Source organism: Quercus lobata, chromosome 11 (assembly GCF_001633185.2).
Source record: "Quercus lobata isolate SW786 chromosome 11, ValleyOak3.0 Primary Assembly, whole genome shotgun sequence".
Classification (NCBI taxonomy): Eukaryota; Viridiplantae; Streptophyta; class Magnoliopsida; order Fagales; family Fagaceae; genus Quercus; species Quercus lobata.
Window position 1 is genome coordinate 39,145,194 of NC_044914.1, and position 18,750 is coordinate 39,163,943.

General features: G+C 33.2%; 1 protein-coding gene and 1 non-coding gene across 2 annotated transcripts; both read left to right on the top strand.

Moving 5' to 3' along the window:
- Positions 1-1,356: 1,356 nt before the first annotated feature.
- LOC115969668 lies at positions 1,357-1,517 on the top strand. The gene has a single exon (XR_004087031.1). It is a non-coding gene; the product is annotated as a U1 spliceosomal RNA (small nuclear RNA).
- Positions 1,518-5,400: 3,883 nt separating this feature from the next.
- LOC115966833 lies at positions 5,401-17,020 on the top strand. Its single transcript, XM_031085982.1, has 9 exons — positions 5,401-5,772; positions 7,438-8,122; positions 8,210-8,409; positions 8,509-8,819; positions 10,343-10,444; positions 10,574-10,634; positions 15,631-16,366; positions 16,460-16,620; positions 16,713-17,020. Exons 1-9 carry the CDS (start codon positions 5,713-5,715, stop codon positions 16,983-16,985), a joined length of 2,589 nt encoding a protein of 862 aa, XP_030941842.1. The 5' UTR covers positions 5,401-5,712; the 3' UTR covers positions 16,986-17,020.
- The last annotated feature ends 1,730 nt before the right edge of the window (positions 17,021-18,750 follow it).

The window sequence follows — 18,750 nt, forward strand, 5'->3', positions numbered from 1 at the left end:
GGTTGACCCGCTTATGACACATTTCTTATCGTGTTGCTTTCGGGTCAACCCGTTTATGACCCAAACCCATTAAGGTCTAACCCTAACCTGAAAAAACCCGTGTTGGGTTCGTGTCGTGTTCGCGGGTTGGGTCGAATATTGACACCCCTACTCAAATTCATCCTAGCCCTTCTCATTAAAAAAGCCAACGTTTCAGTGTTTCAGGTTTTCACTTTCTTTCATTTTCTCGTCCTCCAAACACTTCTCCCTCTCTCCTGAAACAAAATGTAGGTCCTAGCTCCCTTGACCAACCAGCATCTGAATACGCATCGAAACTCTCACCTCTCAATTTCCCATCTTTCGCTTGCTTCAATTTCAATCTCTTTATCAAAATCTCCATGTCGTCAAATACGATCCTGTGGTTCGACGAGATCGCCCAGGCTACGATTCTCTGCTTCTTTTGACTCTTGCGGCCGAGTGCTATCTCATTGGCTACCGAAGATGACGAAGCTTCGGAAATGCCATTGGCTTCATCCAAATTGAGCTCCAACCCTAGCGCGTCAAAGTCACAATCCACATCACCGGCACCATCATTATAGGTTCGCAAAAGCCTTTCGTAGGCTAAACTGTTCTCATAGCCAATGAACTCGTCGTAGGTTTGGAAATTCTCGTCGAGAATCGCGTTGATTTGATTGTCGCTGAACTTGACTCTAGGGTTCACCGCCACCACTAGCGTCGCCATTTCCTCTCGGCTGAGACCTCCGTCGCGGTTCACATCAAATTGTTGGGAAATTTTCTTCACCTTCTCATCAAACAGACAAATCAAACACAAAGAGAGAGAGATTATGTTTTCCACCACACTTTGTATTTGTTGCACTATTTGGATGCCAAGAAAGTGAGACAAAATAGAAAAGAAAAGAAAATATTTTTTTATTTGGATTTTTAATATAATTACCAACGTGAATGAGATTATGTGGAATTTTTTAATCCCAAGAATGGTGACTAGAGAGAGTGAAAAAGGAAAATCAATAAAGTGTTGGAGTTTTCACTTAAATGACATTTTGGTAATTTTGATAATTGGGTAATTGGGTAAGTTGGGGTTTACCCATAATAATTGGGTTGGGTTGGATTTGAGTTAGAAACAATTAATTAAATGGGTTTTAATAGGTAAATGAGTTTTATATACCCAACCCAATTATGCCCACCCCAAACCCACCCATTTGACACCCTCAATATTACCGGTATTAGTTGGCTTCATCATAGAAATTTGGTTCAATTATTAGGATTGTGTTCATGAGGAAGGGATCTATCATCTATGATTTATCGCCTGTTTATGAATTATGATTACAGGGAACGTTTAATTAGATTCTAAGCTAAATACTTACCTGGACGGGGTCAATGGGTGATCAAAAAGGCCCATGGCCTAGGCTAGTGACCTCCATTGCACCTAGGAGGGGTGCTCGCCTAAGGTCTGCCCAAGTGGCAGAGCCTACGTCATAATTTGTGGTAGTGGGGGCCTGCGTTCGCGCGGCCCCTATAAAAAGATTCTAAGCTAAATGAAAGACCCTTTTTTTTGGGAGAATAGCTAAATGAAAGACTTTTAGAGCATCCGCAGTGGGCTCTTCATATGCCAAATGTAAGACCTATTTGGCATCCAAGCCCAAAAAACGCCCAGCAACTGAAAGGCCATATGCGAAAAGCCATTTTTTTTTTGAGATTTAGCTACAGTACCATCTCAAATGTAAGATGGTACTGTAGCTGAATGGTATTAAAAAAAATAATTTTTTAATACTCTTTTTACCCGGCAATTCCTCTCTCTCCTCTCATTTTTTCTCTTTCTTTTCTCTGTCTTCGTTTCCTCTGTTTCTCATCCCCTCTCTCTCTCTCAGAGCTCACGCCGAATCACCAACCCAGATCGGAGCTCACGCCGGATCGGATTTCTAGATCGGGGTGGTGGCGAGGCTGGTGGCGCGGCTGCCCTGGTGGCTGGAGGTCAGCGCGGTGGAGATCGGCGTGGAGACCGATGTGGAGATCGGCATAGAGACCGGCGTTGGTGGATTTGGTGGTGTTAACATGGTGGCCGGTTTTTGGGTTGGTGGCCGGCATTTGGTTGGTTGAGTTGTTATGGATTTGCTGGGTTTGTAGTAGGTACTTGGTGAGTTTTGTTTGTTTTTTTTATTTTATTTTGGGTTTTTGGTTCCGGTTTCCGGCGTTTGGGTCGGATTTGGGTGGCGTTTGGGTGGCGTTTGAGTGGTGTTTGGGTTGGCGTTGGGTGGTTGGATTTAGGTTCGGTGGCTGTGATTTTTTCCGATGGGTTTGATGGTGGGTTTCGGTGTTTACTGGGTTTGTTTGGGCAGAGGGTAGTGGTGGCGTGGTGGTGATTGTTTGTTTAGTTGTGGCCGATGCTAGAGGTTGAGATTGTTTAGTTCTGGTGCTTGTTTGATTTGGGTGAATTTTTGTTGTGATTTGCTTCTTGTGATTTTGCTGGGTATGAGTTTGCTAGAGGTTGAGGCCGGTGCTAGAGGTTGAGGGTGAAAGAGAGGAAAAGGAGGAGAAAAAGAAAAATAATAAAAAAAGATTAAAAAATAATATTTTAATAAAATGGTAAAATAATAGAGTTTTGGAATGCTGGGTATATTGTAAATGGTATGGTATAATTGATAAAGTTGCTTTTTGAGATGGTAAAATAGGATGGGATATAAAAACCGGCTGCGGATGCTCTTAGTGACTTTGGTCTTGCTAAACTCTGCGATTCTAAGAAGTTATCAAATGGCAATAGATCCTTTTTTATTTTAATTAAAAAAAAAAATCCTCTTGTTATAGATCTTATAAGTTATAAATATATGTACTCGATCAAATTTATTAATAAAGAATATACAAAATATAAAATTTGTGTTACTGTACGAGCAGTTTATATTAATTATAGTAATTACTAAACAAACTATAAGTTGGCCCTTAAACTTTGTCTAAGAGTTCAATTTCATTACTATTTTAAAAAAAAGAGTTCAATTTCGTTCATGAGATAGTTTATGAAGTTTTGAAACTGTTTAACATTACTATTTTCTTAATTTTACTCCTAAAAATCACATAATAATTTCCATCAATATGCCAAAGACCTTATAGTTGAATTAGCACCTCCTCATGTACAAAGTGTTTGGGGGTTTAGGAGAGAAAGGGTTCAAACTGCGGGGTTAGCAGTATGTTGTAATTATTTCTCAAAAAAAAAAAAAAAAAAAAATCCATCAATATAATTTTATATAAATAGTGTGATTAACATGTTGTCATGGTTATTAAAATTGAGATGCTATAGAGGATTGGTATGAGAGCCTTTTGGTCATATTGAGAGTCATAAAATTCTATTGTTTCATAAAATAAAATAAAAATAAGAAAAATCACCGATCAACAATAACAATGATGTGTTCAAGAATCTTAACATAGGTGTTAAAATACTCTTTAATAAATTTTTTGAGTTAATTCTTTAACAATAATTCTTTGAAGTATTATTATAAAATATAAATAAGTTTTTAACTATAAAACATTATAACATACCATTCTATGAGTTTAAATTTTGAAAGCATAATGATTCAATTAAATAAATTTAATTAATTATTAAATGGCCTCCATTTCTCTTTTTATATGCCAAATGGAGAGCAAAAAATTCAAAATTGTTACTAAAGGTCTTACAAAAGTTATTTTTTTATTTTTTATTTTTTAATAAAAGAAGTTCAGCACAAATGTCCGAACAACCAAGAACCATCTATAAATATATCAAAATTTAGGATTAGATGCGATTGTGGTTGGATCACAATCCTACCACAATCAAACCAATCCAATGATTTGGATCTCGATTCTACCCGATCCTACTAATTTAAAGATCTTATTGCAATTCAAATTGTTTAACAATTCTAGGATCAAAGGATTTTAAAGATCTATAATCCCATGTTTATAGTTAATTTCCTTTTCAAGATTTGTACAATTTTTCCTATATAAAAAAAAATATATATATATATATATATATATAATATCTTTGTACAAATTTAATAATAAATTTGATAACAAATGATGATAAAGATAGCAATTAGATCATTTTCAAAACCTCATAACTTTTGGACAAAGTTTAGGTACAATTTAATTTAATTTAATTAAATTTTTTTTTTTTTTGAGAATGAAGTTTAGCTACAAAATTGATTGTAACTTTAAACTATAACCTTACTCAATATTTTTTTATTAAAGGTGAATTTTGACAAATCCACCATTGAATTACATATTATTCTTATATCCTTCATGCTTGCAAATTTTTTAGAAAATTAAAGATCAATTGCTATGTCATTAATAATTTTTTTAAATTATAAATTTTTGTAATTTAAAATTATACATGAAATATAAGTTTATAAATCATATAGTAAATAATATCCGATTAACACAAAATTTGACATGTGTATTAAGATCATAAAGAACATGCAATTCGACAGTTAGGTTTTCAAAATATGTAGTAATGTTTATTTTATCGAGTAAGATTATAAGTCTCAGGCTACAACTATTTTTGTAGCTAAACTTTGTCCATAACTTTTTTTTTTTGTTAGAAAAAACTCATAACTAAAAATTAAGACAATATTAAGAAAAGAAATAGGACTATAGGAGTTTGACAATAACATATTAAGGCAATATCTTATGTTCATGGAATTTTTTTAATATAATAATAAACTAAATGTGTTAACAGTTTAGATTAGATATGCATGTTTATTTCTAAATAAAATATAAAATAAATATGCATAGAAAAAGATCAAATAAATATGCTACATATAAAAAAATTATATGTAAAGTAAAATTCTAATGGATATGAATCATTAAATATATATTTATATTTATATATATATGTAATAATTAAAAAAAAGATTAGCCCAAGAAGATTTATGTTAATCTTAGCTTATTTAACCAAGAGATTTATAATTGAAGTGGTTAATATTTTACTGTTTCTAATAGAGGTATTTGAAGTTCAAAATTCCTTCTTCTCCAATTCATGCAAAAGAATGAATTTTGAACTTCAAACATCTCTATTAGAAATATTAAAATATTAACCAATTGAATTTATATATATATATATATAAATAAAAAAAAAGGTTAACCCAAGAATATGTTTTGTTGATCTCAACTTATTTAACTAATAGACTTATAGTTTAAATGATTAATATTTTAGTATTTTTAATAAAAATATTCAGAGTCCAAAATTCCTCTTATTCTAAATATCTATTTTTTTCTAATAAAAAAAATATCAATAAAAAAAAAAAGAAGGTGGCAAACTCGTTTATATTAAAATAAATATTTTAGGTCAAGTTGTGTTGTGTAGTGTTTTGGTGGTGTGGGGGGGGGGGTTTTATAAAAGGTTTTAAAAATACGTTGTTTGACTCTCAAACCCCAAAGTGTGTGTGTGTGTGAGAGAGAGAGAGAGAGAGAGAGAGAGACAAGAGACAATAAGGAGAAGGAACCTTACCTAAGCTAGATCTGAAAAACCCAAAAAAAAAAAAAAAAAAAAAAACTAAAACCAAAAACCGAAAACCCTTTTTAAGATTTTCATCAATCAAAAAACACAACACAACACAACACAAGTTTCAAGTTTGTTTCAGAATTTCAATGCTCTGTTCTGTTCTGTTCTGTTTCTGAGTTCTGAGTTCTGAACTGACTAAATACTACTGCTACTGAACCTTAAAAAAAGAATCACAATATTTACGGAAAATGCCACGCCCTTATTTCCACAAGCTGATTCTCTCCACCACAATCCAATCCAAGCAACTGGTACCCTAATCTCTCTCTCTCTCTCTCTTTCTCTCTAGGGTTTTTGTTTAAATTGACTTTTTTTTGTTTGTGGGGTTTTGTGTTTCATGGATTTGGTTTTTGTTTATCGGTTTTTGAAGCAGAGTTGTGGGTTTCTGTTTGGTTTCCAAGAGAATTTGAGAGAGAAATAGCAATACGGGAATTGGGTTTTTCTGGGTTTTGTTTTAGATGGTCTGTTTTGAATCTTTTGATTTCCTTTGTCTGCTTCGTGGACTATTATATAGGATTTAGTTTTTTTTTTTTTTTTTTTTTGGGGAATAAGATTTTTTTAAGGCCCTTAAAAATAAAAAAAATACAAGTGTTTTTTTTTTTTTTTTACCAAAAAAAAAAAAAAAAAGGTTTTTTGTTGCAAGAATTTTTTTTTTTTCCTTGCAACAAAAAAGTTTTTTTTTTTTTTTTGGGCACAATTTTTTTGTAAAGAACAAGAACTCTGTTTGAAGGTGCTAAAACCCAAAACTCTGTTTGGTTGTTGGGATTAAATAGAGCAAGATAACTTGAACAGTTAATTGGAATTCCCTTTATTCTGTTTTGATATGGCTTGTTTTATGATAATCTGATGAAACCCATGGTTTGTTTTTTGGTTGTAGAGAAAAACCTGGGTAAAGTAGAAGGAAAATGAATCAGTTTATCATAGATGTTGTGAAAGATTTAAGTGGGTTGTTCTTATTTATATATTTGAGAACTGAAATTCTTTTTTTCTTTTCTTTCTCGATAATTCAATTGTTAATACAAGTGTGGGAGGGAGATAATTCTAACCTTGGATGGGGTTGTGCCACTGAGCTACAAGGCTCTTTGTGAGAACCGAAATTCTTGAATAGATGAGGTTTTGTTTATATTTCTCCATCTTTTTATCACGCAGTATTTCCTTAAAAAGGTGTTTTCTTGGGCTACTTATATAGGTGTTGAAGAAAAGATGGCATTCTTAAAGCACAGAAAATGCCATCTGAATGCTACTAGCAAAAGCAAAGCTATTTTGTAGATTTGTAGATACTTGAATGATATATTTCACTGTAATTTTTGGTGTTCTAGTTATATACTGATCTTATGGACTCAGAATCTTGTTTTTCCATGTTATCATTAGGATTTCGGTGTAAATTCACCAGTCACTAGTAATTTTGAGGTTTGCTTGAAATTTTCATTGTTCGGACACCTTGTGATTTTCATCTTATAGGCATTGGTGATATTTGAGATTATCTTTTCTTAATTTTCATATTCCTTGTACTTGAATTATTGCCATACTCATATATGGTTGTTGGGGAAAGTTGATAATCTGGATATTACTCACTGTTGTTATGTCTCTGATACAATATTCTTTATACTTTGGATAATATTGCTAAACTTTTCTCGATGTTTTAATTTATTTTTGAAATGCTGTTTAACTTTTTAGGTTATAGGATTAGCATTAGCGTTCTATTCATGTCATGTTTTTTGGTGCCACACGCACACAAGTACACAACTCAACTGAATACAACTAATTGGGTACATGGATATATTATGCAACTTGGTCCTATGTGGGTGACCATTTCACCTGGTTACTTGTCCAATGTCATGTCTTAATTCATCTAGAATTGTAAGTCATGCATTTCATTGCAACAAACAAAACCTAACTTGATTGGGTATGTGCAGAGGATACCAGAAAAGTTTGTCATGAAAGTTAGGGATGACCTTTCTCCTGTTGTTACACTCTCTGTTCCTGATGGTCATGTTTGGCAAGTAGGATTGAAGAAAGTCGACAATAGTGCTTGGTTTCACAACGGTTGGCAAGACTTTGTTGAGCATTACTCCATCCGTGTTGGGTACTTTCTAGTATTCCGATATGAAGGGAATTCGAGCTTCTTTGTTCATATATTTAACTTAGCGAATTCTGAGGTCAACTATCAAAACAATACTCCCGGTGGCCCTCAAGGGATCAGTTATGCCAGTCATTATCGTGTATTTGAAGAAATGGAAGATGATGACTTTGCAGAAATCTTGGGTTCCACACCGACTACTGAGTCTTTGAAAAACAAGCTTTTTGGTGAACGTGGAGATCTACTGACACCTAACAAAAGTTACAATCCTCCATCACTGCAGAATTTGTTCAATGGCTCTAAACTTAAAAACTGCTTGAATTGGACTGGGGATGGGAACATGCATCCATCAAAGGGTGTTGATAAATCCTCATCAGAAAGTCATCATACTCGGGAGATAGGTGTTCAATTTAATGCAACTGAGCTTAAAAGGTCTTTAGATGAAGTGAAATTGCAAAGTGCAGATCAAGAAATTCAAAAACTTAAAAAAACTATGAGAAAAAAGCGAAAAAATGATCCTAGTAAGCTCTTTAAAATTGTTTTTCTCTTTTCATCTTGTGGAGCCTAAAGAATTTGATTTTCTCATCAGTAATTCTATAAAAATGCAGATGAGCAGGAGTCATCAGCTCGACACGAAGAGGAAGTAGATATGAGGTTCAGATTTTACGAAAGTGCTTCTGCAAGAAAGAGAACAGTGACAGCAGAGGAACGAGAAAGGGCTATTAATGCGGCTAAAGCATTTGAGCCAACCAATCCTTTCTGCAGGGTTGTCCTACGGCCATCTTATTTATATAGGGGGTGTATAATGGTGAGCCATTGAGATTAATGTCCTAAACATGGCTTTACCTTATCATGTTAATAAAAACAAATGTGCTTAGTGTATAATGTATTAATTTTACTTGTGCAGTATCTCCCATCATGCTTTGCTGAAAAGAATCTAAGTGGGGTATCAGGATTTATCAAACTTCAGACTTCTGAGGGGAGACAGTGGCCTGTCCGGTGCCTTTATAGAGGAGGCAGAGCAAAGTTAAGTCAGGGATGGTATGAATTTTCACTGGAGAATAATTTGGGGGAAGGAGATGTTTGTGTCTTTGAGCTGTTGAAGATGAGGGAAATTGTGCTGAAGGTTACCACATATCGTGTCCTTGATGATAATGGGCTGGTGGTGAACCAACCATTAATGCAACATGTCAACCACTTAAAACTAATTAGAAATTAGTTGCTGGTAATTTTTGGATTTCTAGACTGTATCAAGTAACTTTATCTTCTGGGTGGCCAGTTACTGATCTTATATCTTCACGAGGAGCTTAGTTGCTTTTTTGTGTCCATAAACTTTCCAAGATAACTTAGTGGAACTTTTAGTAGTTAGGAATTTGAATACCGATTTTTATGTCTTGACTAGGGTTGTAAATAGATTGTGCAATCTAGTTTTTATCAAAGTGGACCAGAACAATGGATCCTAGTCATTCCCTCTCCTCTTCCCCTCTTGATTTGGTATTTTCAGCCTGAAATTTTATTTTATTGCTCCAGTTACTGATTGTTAATTTTCTCATGTGTTTGCAGCTAGGGAAGAATTACTTCTGTTGAGCTTTTATAATTTTGTTTATAGAAGAAAAATATTTCGTACTTGTTTGACATTGTTAATAGGCAACATGATGTGAAAAAATATCCTAGAAATTGCATGAAATAAAACTAGCGGTTGTTTATCTATGACACCTCTTCATAATTTTGTGAGCTAATTGTGACAGTCAATAAAACATGCTGTTTAACAAAATCTGCCCAACTTGGACCCTGCAAAAAGTGAGAGCTTTGTGCATTGTGTACGACCTTTTACATTTGTAAGACCTTGCACAATATCAGAATTGTTGTCGTCCTATTGCTAGTTATATTAGTCAGCATTGATGGATGGGTAGCTTTTCTGATTCAGAAATAAAAAAAGGTTACATATATTGAATTCTTTTTTGTTTTATAAATTGAAGGTTTAATGTGCGTTGGTTTATATGTATAATGGTACAAAAAGAATTCTTGTTTGATTAATAAGTTACACACACCCAATTGGTTTTAAACCCATGAACTCACCCTCTACCCATAAGTGAGGAGATGCTGTAAGCCTATTGTAATATTAATTTCTAACATAGGCATGATTGTTGTGTTCTGGCAGATTTATGCCATGTGGGACGGTGTGATTTGCATTCATTTGCAGGAACGCACTGAGTGTTGCTTTCTTATGCTAGGTAGTGATTTTTTTTGGTGACTCTTGAGGTAGAGGAATTAGAATTGACATGCTCTTAATCTTAATGCAAGCAGTCAAGCACGACTCTTTAAGATAAAATATTCATGATATACTTTCTGGCTGGGAGATGGAAGATGTCAACATCATTGGGATAATGTTTTTATTGCATGTCTTGGATAGAGAACTGACATGTACAGGACACATTCCATTGTAGTTATTTCAGGCTGATAAGGGTTTTGCACTTTAGATTAGTGAACATTTTAGCAGGTCTAAATCTCATGGGACAATGTTACAATGGTTTCGAGTGCATGTAGCCATATGCAGCTTGTTAATACAATTTTGAGTTTAGAAATTCCTTCTGTTTGCTTTTCACAAGCTCTTCATTGACTTCATTTTGGTCGTGGAGCTCAAGATGTCACTGAGGTGTACCCATTAATTTTGCAACATAAATTGATGGCTTTTATTTAGTGGTTCCAGTGAACCTGATGATCAAAATTTGTAAAAGGAGCCATATTCTTGAGCAGAATTTTGTGAAGCATTTGCCTTGCATTGCATTGCATGACATGTATGAATTCATCAATCTGTTGGTGTTGGACTGGGAAATGTTGCTGTGAGTTGTGACTGGTGTGTAATGAAAATGATGTGAGATTGATCATAACTTGTCATTTGACAATATTCGTCCTTAATCTTAAGGAATTTTGTTTGGACTTTGAATTTTGTGTATTTTTGGATCTTTTAGGCACCCTTTGTGTTTCTGTGGTCAATTCCAGGCTGACAAGTGGTCTATAAATCTAGCCAACGTAAATCCTTGTCAATTGTCACCCCCTTCGCCTTGGTTGGTAAGAGTGGCGCGTTTAAATGAAAATCAAGGTTGTCCATTCAATTATTATGAAAATTGTCGTGTATATAATATTACTCTATTGATTATAACGCTATAACTGCCGTACCAAAATTTTATTATTTTTAGTTGAATCTACTACAATTCATAAAAATTTAATACAACATTACAATAGTTTTTGTTTTTGTTTTTGTTTTTGTTTTTTTTGAGATAACACATTACAAAAGTTGAAAATGAAATTTAAGATCATTGGGCAAATCACGTAAAGTGAGTGCTAAAATACGTCAGTGGTCTTTTGTGCTTTATTTATTTAATTGGGAAACTCAAAAATCTAGTGACCTACAGAGTTGTCCAATTGTTGTTGAAGTTAAATATATATATATATATATATATATATTTTTTTTTTTTTTGTGCTTTTACTATTAAAAGAAAATTGAATACTGAGAATGAATCATGAAAGATGAAACAAATTACGTTAAAGAAAAATTGTAACATCAGTCCAAAAAGAAATAATAAGTAAATAAAAAAATAAAAAAGATTACGTTAAAGGAGGTAGGCATGCGAGGTGAGGTGAGTGATGTGACCCTATACCACATATGCCTTAACTTATATAAATTATATAGGCCTGTTTGGTGACCAATCATGATATCCTAGTTGTGGACGTAGTTTTCCCAGTACAGGAAGGAGTTATTCTTGTCAATATCCCTATATACGCAGGGGTTCAGAAAATTAGTTATGATTTTAAGAAATATCAAAAATATTTCTAATCTAATTAGATAATTATTATTCTTAAAAAATAAAAAATAGGATTAAAATTGTAATTCAATAAAAAATTTAAAAAAAATTACTTGAGAAACTTTTTTCTTGAAAGTTAGCACATTTTCTATTTAAATATATTTCAAGCATGTTTAATACATTTTTTTTCTTAAAAACTAGCACTTTCAAATTCTAAATTTTAGCTTCTTAAAAATTCATTCCTGTGTAATCTCTCTAACAGTAAATAAATTCAAATTGAAAAGTTACATTAAATTCAAAATAGAAAAAGAGTCTTATCACACGTGCAGAGTGCATGCGATGAAACTAGTATAAATATAAAGCAATTCCATTCCATAGAAATCAGACAAGTAGATTTGTCTTCAACCAAAAAAAAAAACTGTGAGGAAAAAAAAAAAAAAAAAAAACCTATTTTCAATAATTTACTATCTAAAATTTGTTGTGAAAAATTGTAAACATGATATTACTCTTTTGTTAAATAGTATTATTAAATGGTCATATACAACCTGAAAAATTAGTATTATTAAATGGTCATATACAACCTGAAAAATTAGTAATAACAGTGAACTAAACCAAAACAATTTAAACAATTAATACTTCAAACAGGTTGGAAACTCTTTAAGCAAGGGATTAATTACAGAGTTAATCTGGATTAACTATTTCTTTAGAAACATTGGCATAATTAACATCGTGATGACAAAATTGTAGGTACTCAAGAATGGGTTTAATTTAGCAATCCATTTGGACATCACAAAACCCAGAATTGAAATGGATGATAACTTGTTGGGGTCCTTGGGGATTTTTTCAAAATAAATTCCATCTATGATATTAACATTTGTTCTTACCGTTCTAGTTCCAATGTGTCTAATTGCATGTTCCTCTTGCATAAGCTCGAGGAAAATCAACTTAAGCACACACCATAAAAGAAACCATTGTGTAGACATATTGGCAAGAGAAGGATGTAGTTGTATTTCTCCATTTGTGATATAACAATTAACAAGAGGCTTGTTCGAATGCACTGGTTGAGGAGACATTTAATAAATTAAAAGAAACCATTGTGTAAACATATTGGCCAAAAGAAGGATATAGTTGTATTTCTATATTTATGATATAACATGAGTCTTTTTGTTTATGAATGTTCAAATACACTTGGTAAAGAGAAATTTAATAAATTTTATGAAAAGTACCAAAAAATAATAAACAAATACACGTTTAACTTATTAAAAAGTAACAAAAATTAATAAATAAATACACATTTAACTTAATGTTGTGCGACTCCCTAAAAATACTTGATTGATTTCAATAAAAAAAAAGTACTCAATTTAATTAATGCAATGGGGTTGGATTCATACCAAATTTAATGATAGCAACAATATAAATGAGGTTGGATATGAATACTCCATCTACGCATGACAAGAATGAGACTGGTCAAAATGGGCACACACTTTTGTATTTTGCTATCCCTTATTCGATGCGCTGTTGGTGATAAGAATAAGATAGAATCAAGTTCATCAAAAAAAAAAAAAGAATAAGATAGAATCAAGAAAGAAGGAGGAGTTTCTCAAAAAAAAAAAAGAAAGAAGGAGGAGATGTTATCATATAAAATGTCTGAAGTCATAAAAATATGTGTTTAAAAGATAGTAATAGAATATGTATAAAAATTAAATTATATACGCTAAATAAAATATATAATTTATGTTGTGTGCCAATTTTTTACTAATAAATATATCTCTTCCTCTAAAAATAAAAAAAATAAAAAAAAATAAAAAAAACCTTCAAAGAAATTCACACAGTCACATGACGATTACAATTCTTTTGATCTTTTATGGGACCCACAAAGACCCTGGCCCAGTTGTGGGGCCATTTAAAAGAAGTAAAATTTTCTTCATATTCCCAAATATGAAATATCAGCTAGTGTGGTTGATGAATGATGATCAATGATCTGGCTTTCCCAGTGACTGAGACTGAACAATCACAATCAACAATGGCACAGCTGGTAAACCAAAGCCTCCATTCAAGCTCTCCATATCCAAATAGGAGGGCTTGCCTCTTTTACAAGTTAATGGATGTCTCTATTATCCAAGATAAGAAGCTGGTAAGCTGATAGTTCAGTTAGCTCAGCTATGCATGTATATAACAAATGTGCACAAGAATTGCCCAAGTTGTTCTTTTTTCTTTTTCCACTTTGTTTTATTGTTAAAGTAAAAGTTTGTTTGGTTGGTAGGAAAATTGAGAGAGAGAGAGAGAGAAACTTGTCTTTATTCAATTTTTTTATGTGAGAACTTGAAGCTTAAAATTTTATAAAGTTGATTAAGTTTGAAAGGTTCCAACTTTGTTGACGTGGCTTTGGGCATGTACTAAATGGTTAACATATCAAGTTTAGATTTTTGTTAATTACTAATATTTATATTTACACTTTTGGGTAGAAAAAATAATGGATCCTAAACTATGTTTGGTTGCTGAGAAAATTGGACATTTGGAGTTTTACAACTTTGGGTTTTTTTTTTTTTTTGGGTCTACAAAGAGACAAAAAAAAGAGAGCTATGTTTGCAAAAGTAGCTGTTTTTCCATGTGGTCATGGTGAGAAGATTGAAATGTTGAATATGGTTTGATAGTTTGGATTGTTTGGACTGCATGCAATTGGTCTTATGTTGTAAATTGTAATTTGGTTATGAACCCTGTACTGCTTAATGAGTATTTTTTTTCCTTTTCTTCTTTAAAATGATCTTTTACTTTTCTATTGGCTTTTGGTGATGTTCTTTTGCTTTTCTCTTTGGCCCCAAGTTATCTTTTTTATTTTTTATTTCCCTCTCTGTCTCTCTTTTTTTGGCTAAAGCGGTCATCATGTACTTTTTTTTTTCTTTGTTGGCAGTTGGATGTGTGCTTTCAATATTGATGCTTTCTGCCCCTACCCATCCCCAACTTTTTTATACTCTTTACCAACAAGAAATTTCAAAAGCACTTGGTTACATTGAAAAGTGGCTGCGATAATTTTGGGGCTCAAACTTTTTGCAAATAACTATCAAGTGGATTACAATGAGTCATTTATCAAAAAAGGATTACAATGAGTCATACTTGTGATTCTCTATTGATTGAACTTTAGCAAGTGACCATCAATTGGGTTACAATGAGTCATTCTTGTGATACCCCAATGATTTTATCCAAGTAAAATCACTAACATCTAACAATTACTGGTGTGGACACAAAAAAGAAAATGATCTATTAATGATGATTGATTTTGTTGGACCTGATTGATTGTGATTGATGCTAATGGATGCTGAGACTTTTAGGATTTAATTTTCTTTTATTTTTGAAATTAATGTAATAGATTACAAGTTATTTCCTTAGCAATTTATTTCTTGTCCCTCTATGATGTAAGTATGTAACTTTGGAGTTAAAAGCCCAAAATGGTGTATTGTAAGCAATTGATTATGGCTTTATAAAATTTGGGTTGGGAGTTTTCTTCAATGCTTGGTGCTGGTTCCAAGTAGCCCTAAGTGTTGATGCCTAGGTTTTATCTACTATTTTTTTCACTTGAAGTTGATTTCAAGCAAACCCTAGTTGTTGATTCCTAGGTCCCACTCCTTTATTTTGTTCTTCATTTGTTTCCCAAACAAAACCCCCTCCTAGAGTCCACTTGACCTATATCTATTACAATTTACAAGACCCCCCTATAAAGAAACCTTTGGAACAATATTGAAATACTAAAAGTTTGTTCTCCTCATTTCCTTTGCCTAAATTGAGTTTAATAACCTTGGTGTTTGAGGAAAATATTTTCTGCTAGAAAGTTTTCACTTATATATTGCTTATATGGATTAAAATTTTCTTTTGTTTTTGTTAAATAGTATCAATTCTTGAAATTCACGGGCAAAGATTGGGTCCAGTGCTCTTGTGCACTGGACCCTTCATTATGACACGTGTTCACTTTTGGCCACGTGTCATGATCTTGAGTCTTGACAGTCCAACCCAGCCCAAGTCCAAAATTAACTTATTGCATGCCAATTAAAATGAGATGACATACAATCCTTATTGGTCTCATGTTCTAATTTATCAATAATATTACCAACTGATGCTATGTCTGTGGTGAACTGCTGATATGAAACCTTCTCTATGACATCATGGACAAACTTTTTTCCTTATTTCATTTCAACTGAAACAATGTAACTTATTTTTTGCGTCCGCAGAGGATCCCAAATAAGTTTGTTAGAAAATTTGGAGATGAACTCTCTAGTGTTGCTACACTTTCTGTTCCCAGTGGTCGTGACTGGCTTGTGGAACTAAGGAAAGCTGGCCAGAAGTTGTGGTTTCATGACGGCTGGCATGAATTTGTAAAGCACCACTGCATTCATGCTGGAAATCTTTTGATCTTTCGATATGAAGGGAATTCAAACTTTGATATTTATATGTTCAATTTGACAGCTTGTGAATCATGTAATATTCCAAGTTGTTCTGAAGAACCCAATCATGTCAAGCAATGTCCAGTGTCTCTTGGAAAAGTAGCAGATAATGCCTCAATTGAAATCTTGGGTGCAGAAGAACCCAGCCATGGCAAGCACCATCCAGTGCTGCATGGAAAAGAAATAGAAGATGATGATTCAATTGAATTCTTGGGTTCTTTCCCTCCACGCCCAACTTCTATGCCTTGGAGAAACAATGTTTCTAATGAACATGTAGATCAACAGAAACCCTATAAAAGCTGCATTAGGACTGCATTAAAGAACTTAATGCATAGCCCTGATGGGGATAACATTCATTTAGCAAAGGATGCAGATACCTTAAAAGAAAAAGTTCGATCTACTAGAGAAATAGGCATCCAGTTCAATGAGAGCGAGCTTACCAGGACTGCAGGTGAAGTTGGATCAGGTTACTGGGATGAAGCACGACAAAGTGCCAAAAGAAGAAAGCAAAGTACTGAACCTAGTAAGCTCTATGAACTTAGGTCCTCTGTTTATGCTCTATATTGATTTTCGCCTTGTTGATTTGATGAATAAATATATGAACATGAATCATCAGCAGAATTTAATGTGGAAGTGGGAATACCTGGGGCAAAAGTTTCAATAGCTGTAGCTGAAAAAAGAGGGAGGGCAATTCGTGCAGCGCTAAGGTTCACCCCTGGTAATCCTTTTTGCAGGGTTATTATGAAACCATCCTATATACACAAGGGATATCTTTTGGTTAGCCTCCAACTATAATCTTTTTTTTTTTTTTTCTTTTTCTTTTTTGAGTTTTTTATAAAGTAGAGATGCATTTCTTTTCACTTGTGCAGCATATTCCATCCAGCTTTGCTCAGAACTATCTGAACAGGTCGGGATCAATTGTGCTTCAAATTTCTGATGGGCCATGGTGGCTTGTCCGATGTATTAATGAGGGTAATGGAGCTAAACTGAGCCAAGGATGGCGTGAGTTTGTGTTGGATAATTGTTTGGAGGAGGGAGATGTTTGTGTATTTGAGCTGATCAGTAAGGAGGAAATCATGCTGAAACTGAAAGTGACCATATTTCGGGTTCTTGAAGACACAGGTCCAGGAAATCAACCTTGAGAGAAGAGAAGCCAATCTGAACTAATTATAATCTTATGGTTGGTAAGTACCAACTGCCTACACAGTGCAAGGTACCTTTTTGTTTTTTTGGTGTGCTGTAACTTGTTTAGTTTACTCAAGAAGCTCATATCTGTGCATAAACTTTTCAGTACAACTTATTTAACTTGACTCAATACAACCTCTTGGCAAACCACTGTAACCTAAAAACTTAAGCCAAGAGATTCTCTTGTCACTAGTACAGTAGTACTCAATGTGGAATTCAATCACTTAATTAATCAAACTATTTATGCATGCATATTCCAACATTACTGCAGGGGAGATTTAGACACTAATCATGTACCTTGAATAGGGTCTAAATTGGTTGTCCCATACTCCCATTAGTAACATCGTGGTGGACCACAACAGTGTATCTTAATTGCATTGTTACTTATTTGGGCTTCAAGTCCTTATTCAGACTCTCATTTATGCTGCTTGGTTTAGGACACTGCTTGTTTGCAGATTCATAAAACAACAGGATTCTCATCATTTAAAGGGTATAGCGGTTATTTTTGCTATTTTAATGCTATGGTTTCTATTGTTTTTACTGCTGGGATAATACAATTTTGTTTAACTTTAACTAGCAAATGCCAAAACATCTTAGGAATTGGCTAATAGAATTTGTGATTAGCTTTGACAGGAAAATGCTGAAACATTTTGGTCATTATTTCCTTTATGGTAACTAAAAAGATTTGATTACTTTGTAGACATTGCAACAAAGGTGAGGAAATCAAAGATGAAATATCAGATGCCTTCTATGCTTATTTCAGAAACTTTGGTTATTTGCAGGAACTTGCTGAATGTCTTTCTGTATATCTAGTGGGCTTGATGAGGAAAGATTTTGAGTCAGTGGAATGACTGGTGTAGTAAGATAAAAGGCCTTTTTTCTTCCCCCTCTAGTATTCTATGTTGTAAATAACAGTATTCTCAAGTCTCAACTTCTCTAAGTTCCATGTGAAAATCTAGCGACACTTTTTAACTTGTTCAGTATTCCATGTTGAAGAGATGCATAATGCTATCTGTCAAAACACGGGCTCTCATTACCTATGCCGAGCTCTTAGAACCCTGACAATATATATATATATATATATATATATATATATATATATCATATATGGTTTGTTAAATGCATTGATGAATGGACACGGAATGGAATGGCTTTTTTGGTTTGTGAAGAAATAAATGCTAACTTTCTATACACGATAAAATAGAAGTAAATAAGATGACCAAATTCCTAGTGAAATAAAATATAAAAGTGCATTCATGACCAAGTGAAAACATTTGATAACCTCAAATGCACAAAAATCCTACTTTAAAATTAAGTGATTGCCTATTTTCAAAAACATAAATAAACAAATGTTTATATCGCCAACTGCTTATTCAATTAAATACTCCTTTACAATAATACTAAAATGTATCAACTCCTATACAATTTAATCATAGCAAACCTATATGCATCATTTCAAAAAGAATCCTATAAAATCCTTGTATAAAAGTGTAGGTGTCAAGAATATTCCCACCCTTACATACACAATAACTCACTAAAGTACGGAAATTTCCGATCTCCAAATTACAAATTACAAAATCTCATATGGTGTACCATTTCCAATCTCCAAATTACAAAATCTCATATAGTGTCCCGATCTTTTGGCATCATTGACATTATTGAGTTGCACGTGCAACTCATCTTACATGTTGCCATGTTTGAAAATGAAACAGACCATTATCC

Coding starts and splice junctions, on each gene's coding strand:
- LOC115966833 (XM_031085982.1), top strand. CDS start 5,713: ATGCCACGCCCTTATTTCCACAAGCTGATTCTCTCCACCACAATCCAA. Junction 10,635..15,630: donor GGTCTATAAATCTAGCCAAC/GTAAATCCTTGT, acceptor TTGCGTCCGCAG/AGGATCCCAAATAAGTTTGT. Junction 16,621..16,712: donor TACACAAGGGATATCTTTTG/GTTAGCCTCCAA, acceptor TCACTTGTGCAG/CATATTCCATCCAGCTTTGC.